At 46.9% G+C, this 21,285-nt stretch overlaps 1 protein-coding gene across 4 annotated transcripts in view; it reads right to left on the reverse strand.

The window, feature by feature from the left end:
• Nucleotides 1–302: 302 nt before the first annotated feature.
• Nucleotides 303–21,285, reverse strand: part of GART (phosphoribosylglycinamide formyltransferase, phosphoribosylglycinamide synthetase, phosphoribosylaminoimidazole synthetase) — a 36,007-nt gene continuing 15,024 nt past the window's right edge. For all 4 annotated transcript variants that reach the window (XM_033052630.2, XM_033052629.2, XM_033052628.2 and 1 more), the window contains 18 exons: nt 20,813–20,924; nt 19,619–19,687; nt 18,555–18,680; nt 17,938–18,025; nt 17,488–17,573; nt 16,328–16,496; nt 15,592–15,823; nt 12,548–12,642; nt 11,563–11,672; nt 10,791–10,989; nt 9,583–9,831; nt 9,151–9,303; nt 7,746–7,949; nt 7,382–7,513; nt 6,707–6,837; nt 5,463–5,604; nt 2,994–3,109; nt 303–1,424 (listed from right to left, as the gene is read on the reverse strand). In XM_033052630.2, the coding sequence (XP_032908521.1) occupies nt 1,242–1,424; nt 2,994–3,109; nt 5,463–5,604; nt 6,707–6,837; nt 7,382–7,513; nt 7,746–7,949; nt 9,151–9,303; nt 9,583–9,831; nt 10,791–10,989; nt 11,563–11,672; nt 12,548–12,642; nt 15,592–15,823; nt 16,328–16,496; nt 17,488–17,573; nt 17,938–18,025; nt 18,555–18,680; nt 19,619–19,687; nt 20,813–20,924 (2,596 nt within the window). In that variant the 3' untranslated portion in view covers nt 303–1,241. The remainder of the gene's footprint in view (nt 1,425–2,993; nt 3,110–5,462; nt 5,605–6,706; nt 6,838–7,381; nt 7,514–7,745; nt 7,950–9,150; nt 9,304–9,582; nt 9,832–10,790; nt 10,990–11,562; nt 11,673–12,547; nt 12,643–15,591; nt 15,824–16,327; nt 16,497–17,487; nt 17,574–17,937; nt 18,026–18,554; nt 18,681–19,618; nt 19,688–20,812; nt 20,925–21,285) is intronic.

Genomic DNA, 21,285 nt, shown 5'->3' on the forward strand with positions numbered 1-21,285 from the left:
ACACAGCACACAGTCTTTATTTCAATATTTTGCCAAGAGCCAAAATGATATTTATTGGTCTAGAATACATAAACTACACAGGGCCAGAGTATTGGCCACAAAAGCTGACAAATTATATTATATTATATTACCTCTCTGGCAGTGATCCAGCTGCTCTGATCAATAATGGGATATTGATTCCCTGCATAGGCACTGATTTCACCCCTCCAAGTCTTTATTTCCTCTGCCTTCCCTGGCTGGAGCTGAGTGCCCACAGCCCCCAGACCCTGTACAGCCCCAGGAAATCAATGCCAAGGAAAGAGTTGTAGATTGAGTATTTTTATTATTTTAAACGTTATTAGGCTTTATTTCAAATCCCAAAGGAGATTATGCCAACATGGGAGTACCGTCAGGACATCAGAGCCCAGAATAAAATCAGTTTTCTCTGTGTTAAAGGGGAGCTCCAAAGCACCTCAGCTGCTTTGTGTGTGGGAAACCTGATCCTTTCAGTTAGAACACTAAAATGGTTTCATAACAACACTGAAATATTAAAAGAAAACCACAAGTGTTGAGCTGAATAAAAACCCCAATTGTTTTCCAAATGTTCATAATTCCTGGGTGTCCCTCAGTGTTATTGCAGGTGAAAACACTGGTCTAAGAACAAAGGCACTTCAGAATTCCTGAGGAATGATTCACAAGCCAAGGACATGTTTTGTTCTGCTCATGTAAAAAAATAAAAACTCAAATCTGAGGGGAATTCACATGGGAATGCTGAGGGGAAAAAGGGGCAGCAGACACTAAGCCCTGCTGACATCTGAGGGACAGCAGGTTCAGGTTTGGAAATGACAGGGTGTGTCAAGGGTCTGAGCAGGACAAAACCCACCACCATCAAGCCAGGAAGCAAATGGAGAAAAATCCAGTACTGGTGTTTTGGGAGGTCACTTTTTCCTGCTTTGATGGGGTTTTCAGAGTGGAGGTTTCTGCCTTTGTTTGAGGTTTCCCTCAGCAGCCCTTCCCAGCACAAGGCCCTGAGTCCACCCCAGGACTGCTCAGACCCACCTGGCTGGATTTGGCTTGTTAGGAGAGCGATTGAGAACCAAAATACGATTAAAATCAGGAAACACTTACAGGAGCCATTGCTGCACCCTCTGCGAACACCCCCAAAATTCCCACTGGTGGCTCTGCTGGGATTTGAATCTTTCACCCTGTGGGTCAGCACAGATCCCCAGTGCCCCGTGCCTGGCCCTGGAGGAGCCCCAGCTCTATTTCCAGTAGATCTTGCCCGCCTCGCCCACGCGCACGGCGCCGCTGGCCACGAGCTGCAGCGCGGCGGGGAACGCCCGGTGCTCGGCCTCCTTCACCCGCTCGGCCAGCGTGGCCTCCGTGTCCCCCAGCTTCACTGGCACGGCCTCCTGGAAGATGATGGCCCCAGCATCCACCTCCTCCTGCAACAGCAGCACCACGGGTCAGGGCTGGCACACAGGGAAGGGTCGGGATGTGTCAGCGCTGCAGGGAGGTGTTACAGGGAATGGGGATTTGGGTGGGATGGACTGTGAGCTGGGAAGGGGTCAGAGGAGAGCAGCAGGGAGGCAGAACACCAGGAGCAACAGTTCTACTCCAGAAAATGCCATTACCCAGGGACAGAAGGGAGGCAGAGCAACAATTCTACTCCAGAAAAACCCATTAGCCAGGGAGAGGAGGGAGGCAGAACACCAGGGAGCAACAGTTCTACTCCAGAAAATGCCATTAGCCAGGGAGAGGAGGGAGGCACAGCAACAATTCTACTCCAGAAAACCCCATTAGCCACAGACAGAAGAGAGGCAGAGCAACAATTCTACTCCAGAAAAACCCATTACCCAGGGACAAGAGGGAGGCAGAACACCAGGGAGGAACAGTTCTACTCCAGAAAATGCCATTAGCCACGGACAGAAGGGAGGCAGAGGAACTATTCCAGAAAACCCCATTAGCCACAGACAGAAGGGAGGCAGAACACCAGGGAGCAATAATTCTATTCCAGAAAACCCCATTAGCCACAGATAGGAGGGAGGCAGAACACCAGGAACAACAATTCTACTCCAGAAAATGCCATTAGCCAGGGACAGAAGGGAGGCAGAGCAACAATTCTATTCCAGAAAACCCCATTAGCCAGGGACAGGAGGTGCTGGGCAGGATGGGGATATTCAGTGCAGAGGGGGAATGAGCCAAGCTCTGCACAGAGCAGGGATCCAGCAGATCTCCCCTGGAACATTGCTGGGGCAGATCCCTGCTGAGCAGGGGTTGTTCCTCAGGAGATGCCATGCTGAGAAACCCCAAGTCGTGGCATAGAGAGAAAAATGCAGTTTTCCCTTCTAGCTGGAAAAAAATTATTCCACTCTCTCTTTTCCAAGAGAAAGAGCAAAAATTCTGAGACAGATTCCAGCAGGAGAGGGAGAGAGGAGCCAGAGGAGAGACCTCTGAACCCTGAGAAGTGACCAAAAGGGAACCAGCAATCCCTGACCTGAAAAAACGTGGCTCTGAAGCTCAGAGATCTTTCTTTACTTAGGGCCTGACCAGCATGAACTCTCAAGTTTTTCTCTGTTCCCACAAACCTCACATCACTCCTTAACAAATCATGTGCCATTTCCAGTGGGCTTTTTTTTGTTTGTTTCTATTTTTTCTTTCTCTCGAAAGCAACAAACAAGGCAGGTTGTAGGATAAAATCCAGGAAGTTTGGGCCATGCTTAACAGAGCCTTTAGATGAACTATTACCCCATTCAAGTGGGTGGAATGGAAGAAGTTCCCTTAGGGAAAGCTTAAACTGCTGGACAGATAATTCATTTCCATTCCTTCCTCAGCAAACTAAAGCACTGTATGGTCACAATAAAATCTCCATCACCTCTGGATACAAAGTTCTGAGCACAGGCGATCAGACAGGAAGGTTTAGGGTGTCCCAGCAGGCTCTGAGGTGAGAACTGAAGGATTGCAGAGGGGCAGGGAGGTGCAGGTGTTAAGGGGAGGAGCACAGCAGTACTCACAGCCACGAAGTGCACGGTGCAGCCCGTGACCCTGACCCCGGCCTGCAGCACCAGCCTGTGCGCGTGCGCTCCCTTGAAGGACGGCAGCAAGGACGGGTGGATGTTCAGGATTTTCCCTAGGAAAGCAGAGCTCAGCTTAGTGGCTGTTGGCATTCACCAGGCTGTTCAAACAACACAGGAACTAAATCATTTGTGAGTAGGGTTTTTCACAAGTTTTGAAGACACCAGCAGGCATCTCCAAGTGTCTGAAATCCAGAGAGTGCAGTTACAATTAATTAAACACATTTCTCCAGGGGTTAATAGTGACTAAATGGCTGATGCAGCTGTCCCTTCCCTCAGCACCTTGTCCTTCTTTCATCACAAAATCATTAAGGTTGGAAAATCCCTCCCAGCCCAGGCAGTCCCAGCTGTCCCCATGGCCACCTTGTCACCCTGAGTGCCACCTCCAGGTGCCACCTGCAGGGATGGGCACTGCAAACCTCCCTGGGCACTTCCAATCCCTGAGCTCCCTTTCCATGGGGAAATTGCTGCTGCTGTCCCCCCTGAGCCTGCCCTGGCCCAGGCTGAGGCCATTCCCTCTCCTCCTGTCCCTGTTCCTGGAGCAGAGCCACAAGGTCCCCCCTGAGCCTCCTTTTCTCCATTGTTTTTATTACCTTTATTTTATTTATTTATTTCTGTTCTTTCCATCCTACTCTCCTCTCTTCCTGGCCCTCCCCTGCACATGGAGAACTGGGCAAGTTACAGGAGGCAAATGTCCCACCTCATGTCCAGCAATGTCTCAGACACATTTTGCATCTCAACAAAGCCCCCTTTGAAGCATCAGCATCTCCCTCCCTGCTGCTTGAGCCCAAAAGGATTCATGAACAGTGGGCTGGAAACACCACTGTGCTCTTCTGCCTCCATTTCCCATCAGAATGGGATGTGGGTTCCTGTTTGCTTGGGTTTGTCTGGTTCTGTTTTCACCTGGCCTTTGTAAACATTCATAATTAACACTTTAACCTGTGCTTTGTTAACAGTCATAACTCACACTTCAGGGCTGTTAAGCAAGAAAGAGTTTCACAACTCCTACTGAGTGTCCTTGTGACTCCAGAGAAAGAAAAAGGAGCAGCTTTGACCAAAGCCATGGCAGGAATTGATTCTGCCTGGACAATTCTGGGGGTTCAGTGGCCAGGCATGGCCAGGGCAGGGTCCTGGAGCTGGCCCAGGTCCCTGAGCTGAGCTCAATGAGCTCATATCTTATGGTCCCAGCTCAGGTTTTCAAGCTTAATCCAGTTCTGGACATTTAAAAATGAGGTTAAGCCTCCTGTCTGGATAAAGTCTTTCCTTTTCTCTCACACCAGTCATGCAGGTAGAGCAAACCCTGCACTGTGCAGGACAGTGATCAGTTCTCTGTCCTTAAATCAGAGGGCACTAAAATCCTTGATTTGCACAAGATTCTACACTAGAGGAAGTTCTTTTCTGTCCTCTGCAGAGACTCTCTGCTCCAAACACTTCCCTTGGAGTGAGAGATTCTGTCTCCTGCTGACAGCTGCTCACAGGCATTTCCACCTCTGTACCCTGAGACAAACAAACCCAATTCACCTGACAGCTCCAAAACCACAGCAGGGCCTCTCAGGAGTGCCTGCCTTGCTCTAGTGATTTCAAAGAGAGTTTGAGAAGTAGCTCAGGTGTGAAGTGTCCCAGGCACACCCAGGGGAACACAAAAGTCACCAAGAGAGCAGTGAAAGCTGCAAGGCACAGGCTGTGCCTGCTCTGGGCAGGTTTAGAACCCAAAGCAGAGCAAGCAGCAGCTGCTCTGTGTGTTCAGGACTCCCTGAGAAACACAGGAGGAGAGAAAAGTAACAGCTGAGGCACAGACAGCAGGTCCTGAAGGTGTCACCAGCCTCCCAAAGAGCTGGAAAACTAAAGATGAGCAGAGAGGAGACACTGTGAACATTCTGGGCAAGCACAGCCTGGATCTGCCTGTGGAACACCCCACCCATGGACTCGGGCAATTCCTGACACGTGGCCTGGGACTGGCCCGGGCTTGTTACAGAAAATGCAAAATGCTGCCCAGCTTGGTGGTTTTACAAGGACCTAGAGCAGTTCCTCTGCCAGGGGAAGGAATCATCAGTGGCTGGGTGCTCACCTCTGCCCAGCCAACACCTGCCCAGCACCTCCTGTGTGCAGAGGCTCAAAGTCTTCACAGCCTTTTAAAAATATTTTCCAAGAAATCAAGGACTATGAGATCTGTGTTTGCCCTTGGTTTCCTTCAGCCTCTGCACCACTGCACTGCCTTTCCCTCTCATCCTTTTCCCTACAAGATGGGAAGATTCTCATTTCACAGAATCCTAGGATGGGCTGGGGAAGGGGATGGAAGGGGACCTTAGAGATCACCGTGTTTAATCTGGTGCCCTCTCTCTTTTCCGTGGTCACAGCCTCTGGAATGCCTTTGTGTACAACATGCAGAGCTCCCCCAGCTGTGCTCACCTTCCCATTTCTTGACAAAAGGGCCTGAGAGGATTCTCATGAAGCCAGCCAGGCAGATCAGCTCCACTGAGAACTCCTCTAGGACTTTGTCCACGGCGCTGTCGAACTCTGTGCGGCTCGGGTACCTCGTGTGCTCAATCACCTGGGGCAGCCAAAAACACAAAACCAGGGATGTGGTGGGAATTCCAGCAGGAAAAACACCTCCTTTTCCCTTCTGGTGAGCACCCCCAGCTCTCCAGCCTGAGTTTTGTGTTTTCCATGCAGGATACATCCCCTAATTTAAGGGGGGAGAAGCAGCACTACCTCACTCAGAACATCCAGTGTTACATTGCAGCACCTGTTAGCGGCCACCAGAGCCATGGGGGTGGTTTGGGAATAGCCAGGGCTGGTGACAGGGACAGCAGGCACTGGGAACAGAGCCCAGCCCAGCCCCAGGCTGAACCAGCCTCTGCCCCTCTGCCTCCTCCACCTCTCCCATCACAGCTGAACCCCCAGGACCATCAGCTCTCCCACACTGTTTTTTTTCCTGATAAAAACCTTGGGGTTGGAACTGGATGGGCTTTAAGGTCCTTTCCCAGCCTGTGCCTGTGATTCTGTGTTTGTTCTTCTCCCACATTTCCCTCCTGCCCTTGGTGTCCTCCCAAGGAGAAGGTGGAGCACCAGGACAGATCCCAGCACCAATAAAGGAGCAAAGCTTTGGGCCCCAATTTCCCTGTCTGTATTTCAGTGAAAAGTGGCTGTTAAAGGTTTCTAAGTGACAACAGGATCATCCCAGATCTGGAATACAAAGGCAAGGCACACAAAATCCATGGAAGCTCAGGGAGCACTTGGAATGATTCCTGGAGAGCCTGAGGCAATACCCAGGGAGTCAGTGGAAGGTCCCACTGAGTTTGGCCTCTCTATTCCATTCAAATCAACCACCAGGTCATTTTAAAATTCAATTCAGATAAAATAGGCTGGTACTTCAGTGTTCAATGCCCTACAGTCAAATAATTGACAAATTTAAGCTGTAACAGAAAGTTTTGTGCTGGTTTAATGTAACAACTGTCCCCAAAGCATCAGGATTGCTGGCAGAGAAGAAAAGGAAGGATTTTGTTTGTTGATTCTGGGCACAAGTTCACAACAGATCAAAAAAGAAAAGCCAAGGCTCCCTGTCAGCCCCTGTGTTACCCCATAAAACTCATTAGCACCTTCCTGCTGCAGTCCCAGCTAATGGTGGCTAATTACAAAAAGGAAATGCTCACCCTTGTAGGAATCCCAGCTCTCTCAGCTTTCCTCAGCCCCTCCACACCAGCTTTGTTGGAGACAACCAGAACTATCTGTGCATAGCTGGTGTCTTTCTTTGTGCTGTTGATGAGAGCTTCCAGGTTTGTGCCTGGGGGAGAGAAAATAACTCATGGATACTGAGAATAAATAGAGGCAACAGCTGGAAGAGGCTTTAAATAAGCAGCACTGTGGGGGAGACCAAACCAAACAGCTCTGATGAAACATTAATCCTTTTCTAATTGATCTTGCTGGGAGCTGATTCAGACAGCTGAAGGCCTTTCCTGGCAGCTGCACTTGGAAACTGTAATTTATAGCACTGGGTTGATGGTTTAGTAATTGGGAATACTGGAAATAGTTGGAGTGCCTGCATGGCAAGAAGAAATTCTGATCTATCTTGAAATGATGCTGCTGCTCCTACAGGGCACCGGAGTGGGAGCCTGAATCTGGGCACGTGCAGAGGTTTGGAGATAAACTGAACACAGATGCAATTCACAGTTTGCAGCAGAGGCTGAAAGAGGCTTGTGAGTGACACCAACCCAAGCACAAAATCTCTCCTATCAGAGTGCCCATAGATCTGCAGGGATTTTAAATCCAAGCTCCAGTTCCCTTCTCCACAGTCTGGTTTCCACTGCAGCAAAGAGCAGAAGTCTCACCTGTTCCAGAGATGAGGACAGCAACCTTCACTTTGCCTGGCTGGAGCTTGCCCTGGATGTGGCTGTGCACACACAGGGACCTGTTTGCTTGCAGGGCCCGATGCAGATTGAGCACTTGAACGTTGTCAGAGCCTGAGCAGGTACAAGGAAAAACCCAAAACAGCAAAATAAAGTGTCAGTAAAGGGAGAAACAGAGAGAGGAGAAAAGCACCCATGGAAGAGATGAATGAACTGAGCTGTCAGTTCAAAACCCCCAAAAGAAATCAGGGAGGTGCCAGTGAAGAGGTTTTTCCCAAACAAGGGAATTCCCCTCTGCTTTTTCTCTGTGATTATTTCCCCCCAAGGAAAAGCAACTTGCAATAACCTTTTTGTAGGGCCACCACTTTGCCAATGAGCCAGGCAGTCTCCTGTGCCTGGATGTCCCTGAGGACCTGCTGGGCCATCTCCTTCTGCACCACCAGCACTGCCCCAACCCCACAGTTGAAGGTCCGAGCCATCTCCTCCTCTGAGAGGTTCCCTTCCTTGTGCAGCCAGCTGAAGACTTCAGGGATCTTCCAGGTGAGAGCATCTGAAGAGAATAAAAAAAAAAATCAAGAATGGAAATTGCTACCAATGGACTACAATTATTGGGGTATTAAGAGGCAAAATCTGTCACAAAAATCCCCCACTGCCCCAGTTCCAACAGCTGAGGAGAATTTACAGCAGCATAAAAATGCTTCTGGACAAGGCACTGGAAAGGAATTCCAAGGACAGGAAATTTCTTTCCAGTCATGCTCTTAAAATGGTTCTATCCCAGTTTCTCCAGATTCATGGAATCCCAGATTGATTTGGGTTAGAAGGGACCTCAGAGCTCATCCAGTGCCACCAGTCAGGGGCAGGGACACCTCCCACTGTCCCAGGTGACTCCAAACCCCAGTGTCCAACCTTGAACTAAACATTCCAGGGATTCAGGGCCTGCCCACCCTCCCAGGGAACAATTCCTAATTCCCAAGATCCCATCAAACCCCACTCTGGAGCCATTCCCTGTGTGCTGTCCCTCCCTCCCTTGTCCCCAGTCCCTCTCAGCTCTCCTGGAGCCCCTTCAGGCCCTGGCAGGGCTCTGAGCTCTCCCTGCAGCTTCTCTCCTCCATGCAGGACATTCCCAGCTCTCCCAGGCTGGCTCCAGAGCAGAGGTGCATATACACACAAAGATTTAGCAGAGGAGAAGTGGAAATGATTTATGTGCTCACTATTAATTCCTTATTTTATTTTACAACCCCTTGAGCTCTCACAACCTGTGCCAGGCACTTCCCTTTGCAGGCCTCACCTTCCCCAGCAGTGAAACCCCTTTCCAGCACACCTGAGGGGAGGGTGCTGAGAATCAATGAAAATCCAACAGCAGGAGCTGTCCCTGAGCTCACAACCACCTCTGGATGCTAACTCAAAACTTCATGAGTATCATTTAATTAGCAGTAATTTCGTAGGGAATTGCAAATGGGAATTGCAAATGGGAACTGCAAATGGGAATTGCAAATGGGATTGCAAATTGCAGCTGATTTGGGATTGCTGGTAAGGTTGTTTTCTTCTTGCAAGTGTCCTAAGAAATCCAATCCCAAACAGCACCAGGGGAGGGAATTCAATGGGGAGTCTTTCCACCACAAAGAGTTTTGACTGGCTCTGCTCCAGGTACAAGGAGAAACTCAAACATTTCTAGACAGACAGATTAGCTGGTGTGGCCCCATGTCCACAGGCTCCCACAGGATTTTTGCCCAGCTCTCCTCCTGTCTCACCTAGAACAACCCCCAAGGACTGTGGCAGAACTCTGGGGATGTTTTCCAGCAGCCCCCCTCCAGTGATGTGGGCGTAGGCTTTGACGTGGCCCGAGCGCAGCACAGGCAGCAGAGTCTTGCTGTACAGTTTGGTTGGGGTTAACAGCAGTTCTCCTGCCCAGGGGAGAGGGAAAAAAGCATGGAGAGAAATGTGAATCAATAGCAAATCTCAAAATAGCAATTTGGATAGTCATGAGAGAAACACAAAGTTCTACCCTTCTTTTTTAGCCCACAATTAATTATTTATCCCCTTCCCTTCATTTCTTCCCTGCACATGTGACTCCCAGGAAAAGAAGAAGATGCAAACATGCTAAAGATGGAATGATTCTTTTTTTCAAAGGCCCAGACAAAAGATCTGTGCCAGCTGTTGGGAAGCCCAGGAGGAAGCAGTACCCAGAGTCTGATCCCCGGAGACGCCGACGCGGGAGGAGAAATCCAGGGAGGACTTCTCCACAATCTTCCTGACGAGGCTGAAGCCGTTGCTGTGCACCCCAGAAGATGCCACCCCAATGAGCAGGTCCCCCTCAGTGATCCTGTCCAGCTGGGGCAGCATCTGCCCTCTCTCCACAGCCCCCACGGCGAAGCCGGCCAGGTCGTACTCGCCGGGGGGATACATCCCCGGCATCTCGGCTGTTTCTCCTCCTGGGGAACAAAAACACAGCAAACAGGGGGTGAAAATGCCTTTTGTAATCATACAGCTCCAGCATGGTTTGGGTTGGAGGGGATTTTAAAGCTCATCTCATCCCAGCCTGGCAGGGACACCTCCCACTGTCCCAGGTGCTCCTGCCCCAGTGGAGCTGGAACTGAACATTCCAGGGGCAGCCACAGCTGCTCTGACAATTCTGCCTTTTCCTCTCCTTTTCCCACTTTTCACTCCCTGCCCTGTGCTCCACATTCACCTGATTTTTTTTCAGTCCTGGAGTTTCAGCTGTATTTAATAAGGGCTGGATCAAATGGAGGATGAAGAAGTGCTCGGCCATCCAACACTTAAATCCACAGTTAATTGTGCCAAACCTCACCCCCTCACTATCACTGGGGTGATAAGTTAAATTTGTTGAGCTGAAGGTTCAACTCTTGCCTGTGGAGTTTGAAAGTCTTGAACTGGAAATAAAATCTTGACATTTTGGTGGTTTCATCACAAGGTCTCACGTAACACAGAGCTTGGTGCAGCATGAACGGGGTGATTATGTTTGATAAATGCAGAGAACACCTTAAAACAAACATAAAGCTGCCCAACAGTTCATGCAGGAAAAAAGTAAACCAGGGCATAAAGAGCCTCTTGTTCAAAGCTTATAAACAGACCCAAAAGGACACCCACTGAGGAGGGACTTGTGTTCCTAACTTCCCTAAAAAAATGGAAAAAGAGACAGAACCTTTTCCCAACATCCAACCCAAATCAGTACCTAAACCTAATCTAAATTTAACCTACATTTTTAAAGTACTGTCTCCTTCCACTGTGATTTAGGTTAAGTTCCCTGAAAGCAAAGACATGGAACACTTTGCATTTTCACTCCTCCCAGAATCTTCCACACAGAGCAGGAAACCAACTCCATTAAAATCAGCCAGAAGATTTTTCAGACACCCCTGAGAAGTGTTCCTACCCAAAAGAGCACATCCAGCTTTCCTGCAAGCATCAGCAATCCCTGCAATGACGCCCTGAGCCACTTCCACGTCGAGTTTGCCACAGGCAAAATAGTCCAGGAAGAAGAGGGGCTCGGCTCCCTGGGCCAGGATGTCATTGACACACATGGCCACCAGGTCCTGCCCGATGGTGTCGTGTTTCTGGCACTCCTGAGCGATCTGCAACACACAGGGACAAGCTGGGATCAGCTCTGGGATCCTGGAACACGAGCCAGGGTCTGCAAGGGACTGAAATCCTGAGTGGAGTCTGTGAGCCATGGAGCAAAATCCCTCCAGGTGTTCTTGGAGGAGCAGCTTTGTTTATTATTCAGCTTATTATTTTCAATTCCTACTCTCTTTATTATCGACTTATTGTTATTAACTCTCTTCAGGAATTATTCCTGTCTCCACTGGCAAATCCAAAAGGAAACTGTGCTGCAAAAGGGTTTCCTTGCAGCCCAAACCCATGATTAAATGTTTTTTTCCCATCAATTAATCTTTCTTGAGGGTGGAGATGCTGCCTTTGTGAAACAAGATTGCTGATTATATTCTTAATATTTAAACCCCATTTTTTAGGCATCATATCAACTTCTGCCTATTGACAGGTATTTAATTCTTTTGCCTGAAGAAGGGCAATTTCAGCTTCCACCCCCTTTTTAGGAAGCCCAATGGGTGTTTTTACAAGCCAGCTGCTATTTTCTGACAGCACCTTTCCCCTTCTGTGCTGTTTTTCCTCCTGGATTTCCACCTCACCTTGAGTTTTGTGCCGACGCCGTCGGTTCCAGACACCAGGATGGGATCTGTGTATCCAGCTGCCTTCAGGTCAAAGAGCCCAGCAAAGCCTCCAAGCTCTGCATTGCAGCCTGCAAAAGGAGAAACAGCCCAGCTTTACCTCCAGGGGCTTCTCCAGCAGCTCCTCACAAATTCTCTCCAAGGTCTGGCAGCACAGCTTTGCTTTGTCACCAGGAAATTTTTCTCTGCCATTTAGCACCTCCTCACTGAGGAGCTCCTCACCTGCTTAGGTTGGATTTGTGTTTTTAATTCATCATTAGCCCAAGCCTAAAAATCCCCAAGTTTGTGACTGAACAGTCAGTAATTCCTGTGACTAACAGATTTCTCCCTTGCACTGAGTATTTCTCTGAATCACAGGAGGAATTGTGCTAAGATTGTTGTACTGTATTTTTCCCTCTGTGTATATCTGACTTCATGAGAAGGTTCTCAGTTCAGTTGAAATAAAAGGCTATTTCATAAATGAATATTTTAAATCTCTCAGAAGGATTACAAAGACTTGCTAGAGCAAGATGTGCCTGAACCCCAAAAGCAAGGATGAATCATTGCTGATTTAACCAAGAAAAGATGTGTGTTCCACATCTATCTCAGGAATTCTGCATCTCATAACCTTTCCAAACATTCATCTCCCCAAATGAGAGTTCACAGGGCAAGAAATAATAACTCATGGAATCAAACCCAGTGTTGAGTGGTGGAACTTCTGCTTGCATTTATCTTTATACAGCACTGAGCTGTGCTAACACTCCTGGCATTCAGGAGATGGAGTTTAGAGGCATTTGGGGATTAAAAGCTGAGCATCTGGAATAAAATCAAAATTTTGCTGACCACAGATTTTCTTGTGTCATCTAGAAACAGGCAGGACACATAAATATGAGCTTTTGATCAAGATCAACTGATGAACCTCATGGCCAAGAAGAGACCAAAGCTGGACAGAAGGTTCTTGTCTTACCTGACCTGGATGTGGCTGCAGCAAAGGGTTTGATCTTCTGCACCAAAGTGTTCCCTGCTTCAATGTCCACCCCACTGTTCTTGTAGGTCAGGCCTCTGGAAGAGTGGGGAAAATGGGATGGCAGCTGATTACTGAATAGATTTTTAATTCATATTTACCTCTTTACATCCCTGAGTGGATTAGCTGTGCAGAATCCATCCTGCTGTCTGAGGAGGGGCTGCCAGGAGCAGGTCATGGGGAATTCCAGGGTTGGGGTCATAAAGTCAAATCCCCAAATAAAACAAAAAGTAAAATAGGCAGCACAGACCTGATTGTGCAAGGTTTGAGTCCCTGTCTGGACACAGAATCCCTAATCCCTGAGGCTGGAAAAGCCCTACCAGCCCAGGCAGTCCCACCTGTGACTGATCCCCACCTTGTCCCCAGCCCAGAGCACTGAGTGCCACATCCAGGCCTTGAGGTGTCAGTGGGAAAGCTCCAAACCAAAACCAAACCAAGCCAAGCTCAAAAATGCAAAAGAGCAGGGCTAAGCTCAAGTTACTTTGCCATCCATAAGTCTCAGATGAATCAATAACCCCCAGGATGCTCCCAGAGTTTTACAGTTTAAAGGTTTCCTCTCCTCCCTGGAATGATCCCACCACAGCAGCACCCACGCCTTTTTCTTACTTCAATGGGCTTTCTATTAAAGAATATATTTTATATTTTCTTAAAAGGTTCCTAAGGTGGGGCTCAGCAATCCAGGAGATGTCTGTAAGCTCTGGGTGGGTTTTATGTAGGATCAACACACTGGTACAAACCTCTGTGTGTCCCCACAGCCCCCTGGGCTCAGCTCATATTTACAGAGGGACCTTTCCCTTTTGGGGCAGGGATTTAATGACTTTTCACTCCATCACACACAGCTTGTGCCAGTTAAGCAGTTGTTATTCCCAGGCTGTCAGTGCCATGAACCAGGTGCATCCCTATTTTAGATCCATCTCTGTTTTCTCTCTCCTATTGATGGGATTCAGCCTGAAGTTTAAATCCTAAGGGTGTTGATTAACAAGGACAAATACAACAAAACAACTGAAACCCATTTCAAATTGACTCAGCTGAACAAAAATATTCAGTTCATCCACAAAACCCATCTCAGGAACCAGGTCAAGTATTCAGCAAGAATTTTTCAACACTGAAAAACTCAGAGACAAATGCCTACAATTGCACTAAATGGAGTAAAAATTTTTGTACTCTGCCTGTTAAATCTTATTTTAAGATGTGGAAGGGTTTTTTTGGGGATCAAAGGTATTTCTGTTGTGAAGATCATTGCTGGAATATCTGGAATTGATAAGACTTCAAATGCCAGAAGAACTGGCCCAGGAGCAGTGCTACCAGGAAAATCCAAAGCTGTCTGCACTCACAGCATATCCCTGCCCAAAAACTGGCAGGAAGACAAGAATTACCCCAGGCAGCTGTTCAGGCTGTGAATAAGACTCAAGGAAATATTGACCTGCAACAACCAGAGATCAAAGTCAGCCCCTTTCAGTCTGAACATGATAAATGTCCACCAGATTTTCACCTTGTTTTTATGAGTATTTCAAATTTGTTAAATTTTTTTTTTTTTTGCTACCTGCTTTGATCCTTTAAACCAATCTTTAATTCTTTCCATTTTCTGGAATAGTTTTTCTCAAGCATTCTGGCTGTTTTCCTGAGGTGAAAGGGCTCAGGACTGAATCCTGCCAGGCTGCCAAGAGGAGGAGAGTCCCAGCTTCCAGAGCCTTCAGTGAGCCTGAAGGGGACAGGAGCAGCCTGGGCTGCTGGGAGGTGTCCCTGCCCATGAACAGGATGAGCTTTAAGGTCCTTTCCAACCCAGCCCAATCTGGAATTCTGAGACTGAAGCATCCCAGCTGGAGCAGCCTCCAGGGAAGTGCAAAGAGCCCCCAGGAGCCTCCCTGTGCAGCCAGGGATTCCAGGCAGGGATTCCAGGCAGGAAGCTCCTCCTGTGGCCCAGAATTCAGTGTGGGAGGGAACTGCCCCAAGTGCCTCCTCGTGCCTCACTGACCTGGTTTTGTTTGTGCTACAAATCCCAATTCCATCCATTTTTCACATTAATTCATCAACAGATGCAGAGCACTTGAGAGAGAAAGAAAACTAAATACCAACACCCTTGTTCTTTTAGGAAGTTTATTGATTATAGTTTTACAAAATACTAATTAGGGTACACTACCAGCAGTAACACAACTGTCACTTGTGCTTCCCAGCCTACAAAATAACCTCTTGGGAAAAGGGATGTCAGCATCTCATTGGAGCAGAGCAGTTTCTTATTAGGTAAAAATGAGTTTAAAAACTACAAGAAGCTTTCAGGAACATTAAAGAGACAATAGGACTCCCTGCTATAAAAAAAACCCACACCCACATGATCTCCAGAGTCTTACAGTAAATATTGTGCCAATTAAAGGAATGAGAATGGAAAGAAGTGATCAATCCTACCCTGCTGTTAGGCAGCTATCCCAGGAAAGTGTAAATCCCAACAAGGTAGGGGTAACCATTTCTAAAAGCTAAAAAGAACCAATGAGCCAGCTTGAACTTGTTCATGCATTAAACCACAGAATATCCTGAGCTGGAAGGGACCCCCAGGGATTACCCACCCTACCCTGCCCAGATCCCCAACAACCCCAGCCTGGCATCCCTGGCAGCTCCTGGAGCTCTGGCAGGTTGGGGTTGTGACCACATTTCATGATATTAAATATCAGACTTCTGGACAAGACAAGCCCAGAGCAAAAACTGTGATCCTAAGTCCAATAAGCAGAAGTTGACCTTCCCTAAACCAGGCCTAAAAACTGCACAGATCATTCCTGTGTGCTTGTCACTGTAGTTAAAGTCAGATTTAGGAGAGTAAGAACATGGATCAGGCATTCAAAATATTCCTCCCTTGGCTGGTCTGGCTGAGGTTGAGCACAAGGATGGGGTTAAAACTTGTCAAGAGTTACACAGAATACCAACCCTGGTTATTAACATCAACCAGGGATGTGCTTAGATCCTTTCCACACCATTCAGGGGTTTGGAATATCTACCTGGATTGCCTGAGGAAGGCTATGGCCCGGTAGCCAATGTCCCTCCTGTAGGTGGCCCCCTGGAAGTGGATGGCAGCCACGCCCAGGTTGGCTTCTCGCAGTGCCGAGGGCAGGTCCTGCTTGATGGCCGTGACTGTGAGCACTCTGCCCCCGCTGGTCACCACCCTGCCCTCCTTCAGGGCTGTGCCTGCGTGGAACACCTCCAGCCCCAGCTGCTTGGCCTTGGCCAGCCCTGTGGGGATGGTGAGAGACAGAGCTGTTGGTTAGAATGTTCTCTGTGGAGATAATGAGCACTGGGTGTCTGAAAACAGTCAAAGTCAGGGTGATCCTGCTGGGAAATGGGAATAAATCTGTTAAAAATACCTCTGGAGGAGAGACCTGTGTGCTCAGGAATGTGGAAAGAAGCATTTAGCTGACACACAACATCTGGTTCCAGCTGGGTTTTTATGCCTCAGTGACACCCAGAGCACAGAACACCAGCACCAATGTGACCCAGGAGCCCTGATCAGAACCACCTGACTGCAGCAGGCATTAAATATCAATATTTGCCATTATCAAATAACAGTGTGGAGAACTGAGAATACACCAAAATAAACAGAGGTGTGTGAAAATTCAGCTGCTCTTGCTGCCCCACAACCAGGGTTTCTATGAATGATTCACCTCCATGCAGCAGGACAGAACAGGAGAGGCTGGGGGGGGGGGATGAGCCTCCTGCAGCTCCTCCTGCTCTATTTACCTGTTATTTCCAAGCCCTTGGGATATGCCCCTGGGTATCCTTGACTGGCCATGACCACAGTCACAGCTGCACTGTCCTCTCTCCAGGCTGGCATGGAGCTGGCCAGCCTCCTGTTGATCACTGCCTGCATCACCTCGTACAGGTCACTCCTGAGCAGGGGCAGAATCACCTGCACAACACAGCAAATCAAACAGGCTCAGTGCACTGTCTTCCCTGGCCTTGAAAAGGCACTGATGCAGCTGTAAAAACAGCATTAAATATGCCCACATATTGTATTTCACAAATCATATATACATCTTACAAATATTCATCCTTGAAATCTGTGGGGAAAGGAAAAGGGGAAAGGAAAAGGGAAAAGGAAAAGGGAAAAGGAAAAGGGAAAAGGAAAAGGGAAAAGGAAAAGGGAAAAGGAAAAGGGAAAAGGAAAAGGGAAAAGGAAAAGGGAAAAGGAAAAGGGAAAAGGAAAAGGGAAAAGGAAAAGGGAAAAGGAAAAGGGAAAAGGAAAAGGGAAAAGGAAAAGGGAAAAGGAAAAGGGAAAAGGAAAAGGGAAAAGGAAAAGGGAAAAGGAAAAGGGAAAAGGAAAAGGGAAAAGGAAAAGGGAAAAGGAAAAGGGAAAAGGAAAAGGGAAAAGGAAAAAGGAAAAGGGAAAAGGAAAAGGGAAAAGGAAAAGGGAAAAGGAAAAGGGAAAAGGAAAAGGGAAAAGGAAAAGGGAAAAGGAAAAGGGAAAAGGAAAAGGGAAAAGGAAAAGGAAAAGGAAAAGGGAAAAGGAAAAGGGAAAAGGAAAAGGGAAAAGGAAAAGGGAAAAGGAAAAGGGAAAAGGAAAAGGGAAAAGGAAAAAGGAAAAGGAAAAAGGAAAAAGGAAAAAGGCTGAGGACAAAGAACCTAATTTATTCTGAAGAACAGAAACTCAGAATTTTGTTCCACTTGTCAACAGGGAGAGCTCTCCTCAGTCTGAGCCTTGAAAAGCCCAGATTTGAGTCCAGCCTACTGAAATCCTCTCTGGAACAGAACAATTTCCTAACAGACATTCTGCCTCAAACAACCAACCCAAATATATCAAATCTTGGTGCAGTGGGCTGATTATTCACCCCAAATCTGGTTAACAATAGTGGTGGATGGTCACAGATTTTACTCCTCCCATAATGTACAAAATGACTCACCTGACACTCTGGGTCACCAAATCTGCAGTTAAATTCCAGAACTTTAGGCCCATCTTTGGTGAGCATTAATCCAGCATAAAGCACACCTAGAACAAGAAGTGACACAAAGAGATCTCTCAGGAAGTCACTTGTTTTGAATCTGTTGGTAACAGGGTTTAAAAGGCTGCCCCCTGTGCTCAGTGAATTTGAGAAATGGTAAAATAAATCAGGCAGAAACAGCTGTCACAATTTTAGAGCTTAATTTTGAACATTTTCCCTGCTGCTCTCCTCACTTGAGGAATTGTCCCCTGTTCATGAAATGACCTCTGTTGATTTCCATGGATTCTGAATCAAGGCACTGGTACCTAATAAATCAAAGTTGTTTCCCTTAACCTCCAGTGTGAGTCAGGCTACAAAGAGGGAAAAGCAAAATAAAAGATATGATGAAAAATCCCAGAGTTTTATACATACCCAAATAGGGGACACCTTCTTTCCTCATGCCATCAACAGTCTTCTGAAGAACAGTCTCTCTTATCTGCTGCAGCAAATCTTTAGAAATCTAATAAAAAAGGATTAGAAACCAGTGTTTGTAAAAAGGGAGGGCTTGGTTTTGTGTTTTTAAGAGCCAAGCAGAATTCTTGGAAGGTCTCTTGCTCACTCCAATGGAAAGCTAAGAATGTTTTTCTCTCTATTTCTGCCAATAGAAGTTCCCCATCAAACAGACCCCAAACTACCTTAAGCCACAGCCAGAATTCACCATTAGCTTTGTTTGGCACAAGATAAACCTGAGGGTTTAAGCTCTTTTTCTAATGAGTTCATAACACTTAAATCCCAATTAAATACAAGGTTGCAGAAATACCACTTCCCCCTTTATAATTCCAAGTAATTCAGTGGAGATATCTTCCTATTTAGAGAAATTTGTGGGGCTGGGGATTTTATTTGGTTATGTCTGCTTCATGTCTGGGCTCTTTCCATCCAGCAGGGCCATTCCCTCCTGCTCCTCATGCTGGAATTAAACATTCCCACAGGTTTTCAGAGACAGCTGGAGTGAAACATCCCCTCTTCCCTTCCTATCAGTCCCCTCTCACCTGAGGAGCTGGGGAATAAGCTCCCATCCCTCCTGTGTTGGGGCCTTCATCCCCATCCAGCAGCCTCTTGTGGTCCTGGGCTGGGGGCATGGGAGCAATGGTGACACCATCACTGAAACACAGGTACTGAAACAGGGACAAGAATTAACATTCCTGGCTGTGGCTAAAATTAAAGTGCAATTAGTGCAAATAGATTTGATTTTCAGTGTGACAAAGGGATATTTCAGTGTGACAAAGGGATATTTTAACCCCCCTGGGCTGGGGGCATGGGAGCAATGGTGACACCATCACTGAAACACAGGTACTGAAACAGGGACAAGAATTAACATTCCTGGCTGTGCTTAAAATTAAAGTGCAATTAGTGCAAATAGATTTGATTTTCAGTGTGACAAAGGGATATTTCAGTGTGACAAAGGGATATTTAAGAGGACAAACTCTGCCTCCCTGATAAAATAAATGATGGGGTTCAAAGCTTTTGTCTTTTCCTTTGGAAGCAGGGGCTCATATTGTGTGACCTTCCTTCAGAAATTAATAAAACCTAGAGAAATGATACCATCAGCAGTTGCACTGAAAAGAAACACTCAAAAGGTTTTTAAAAAATTAAATTAAAATACTGCATGATGGAAATTACTTCTTCCTTCCCCCTCCCAGCCCCTGCCCCGGAAGGAAGGCATTACATTCCTTTCAAGACTTCCTTTTCCTTGCTGATAAAGCTATTTACTTGTGAAATATTTATACATTATTTATGGAGCAGTTGTTTTTATCCTCAGTATCTTCAGAATAACAAGGCTGCTGGCATCCTCTGGAACTGGATGATGTTGTGCACTCAAACTGGGTAATGCTGTCTGAACTAATGGGAGCAGTACTCAAAACCATTTTACAATGCTAATTTTAAAACCTGCAAGGATCCAAAAGAAGGCACACAGCTGTCTCTAACCAATACAATTTGATTTATAAGCAGGGAATGGGTTTAATTTAACTGATAAAATCCTCCACTCTGTTGGTGAAGGCACTTAGTGAATCCCAAACAATTTAGAACAGGTAGAATCAAAGTGTGCACTTACAGAAATTTCTTCTCCTTCAAGAAGTTCTTCAACAACAACAGTTTCTCCAGCTGTGCCAAAACTCTTATCCTGCAGTGAAACAAAAATCTCTTCAGTTCTCTTTCAGTTTTAAACTACTGAAAATGCAACAAGAAGTACATATTTTTAATACAGCGAAAAATGCAGCACAGGTTTGAGACAATGAATCCATCCTCCCCCTGGGGCTGTCAGGCAGTGTGTGAAATCCCTGCTCCTCTTTTCTGTTTATTCTTAAATAAATGCAGGGTTTATTACTGAATATTTTCAAATGGCAGAGGGTGTTTGTGATTACTGAGCAGTTCCTCATGCTCCCTGTGCTGAAATTCACCCAGCAGCAGAGACAGCCAAGTCTCCACTCTGCTCTTTCACTGGATTGAAAAGTGCAATTTTATACAAGACAGGGGAAGGGAGCAAGATCCTCAAATCCCAGTGCAATGCTCGCACACTGACTGCATATCCTGGGCAATCAAGAAATTAAAAACAACCAGCCCACACTGCCAAGGTGATTTTGGGGGTCTCTAGAAATCTCTAACTCACAGGTTTTTTATACAAGACACTGGGCCCTGTTCAGGCATGTCCAGTGACCACAGCCCATTCAAAATGTGACTGCAGCCCCCCTGCTCTGACTCTTGAAGCACAAATGTGTCAGATGATGTCTGCCATGGATCAGCAGAGCTCCAGGGAGTTTTAGGATGCTGTGGGCCTGACCTGGGCAGATAAAATCACTTCATTTGGCCTCACTTCAAATCTTGATGCTCCAAATATATTTGTGGAATATCCTTGCTCAATGTGAACTTCACTTGAAATAATCCCAGCAGAACCTGACTGCACATTGAAGTGCTGTGCTAGTGGTGCTTGTAAAGATCTGCCTCAATCACTGAGTTCATGTTCCTGCACTGTGGCACCTGTGGGACTGCAGGAGTGTCAAACAGGGGCAAAAAAGGAATTTCATATATAAATAAGTGAAATAAGGGTGATTTTCCATGAAGAATGGTTTTATTTTAGCCTACAGGAACTGCACCTCAAGCAATAAACACAACAGAGTTTCACAGCTGGCCAAATCAAAGCTAAAAGGTTTGATGTCTTACAGCCCAGTCCCTTTGACATGGAATCAGGAGTATCTGTGATGCTCTGAGGTGGTGAAGAGCTGATCTGGTGTGGGACACTCCTTCTCACCTGCATGATTTCAGTGACAGCTTTGCAGGCCTCCTCCTTGCTCGAGGCCACGATGACTCCTTTGCCAGCTGCCAGGCCACTGGCTTTGACAACCAGAGCAGGGAAGGTGGCACTGCCAAGGCAAGGACACACATTCAGCATAAACAGGCCTTGCAAGGACATTTTGAACATTTCAAGAGTTGAAAGATCAAAGTACTTCTCAGTTTTCATGGCAACCTTATTGAATAACACAGAAATCACAGCAGGCTCCTCTCGTTATGCTCTGCCTGAGAAAGGTTCCTGCTTCTTTTCCCCACCAGGGAATTTCCTGACTGTTCATTACTGCTTTCCATTTGGGAGTTTACTCTTCTATCATCTGGGGTCACCTGGCTTGTACTGTGATGAGCAGATCATCAGTTGCTGAGTAATTCTCCAGGTTTTTTTTTTTTCGGTGGAGAAAAGGGACAAGGAGCCAGAACAGATGGCTCTGGGCT

This window comes from Catharus ustulatus, chromosome 2 (genome assembly GCF_009819885.2).
Source record: "Catharus ustulatus isolate bCatUst1 chromosome 2, bCatUst1.pri.v2, whole genome shotgun sequence".
Lineage (NCBI taxonomy): Eukaryota > Metazoa > Chordata > Aves > Passeriformes > Turdidae > Catharus > Catharus ustulatus.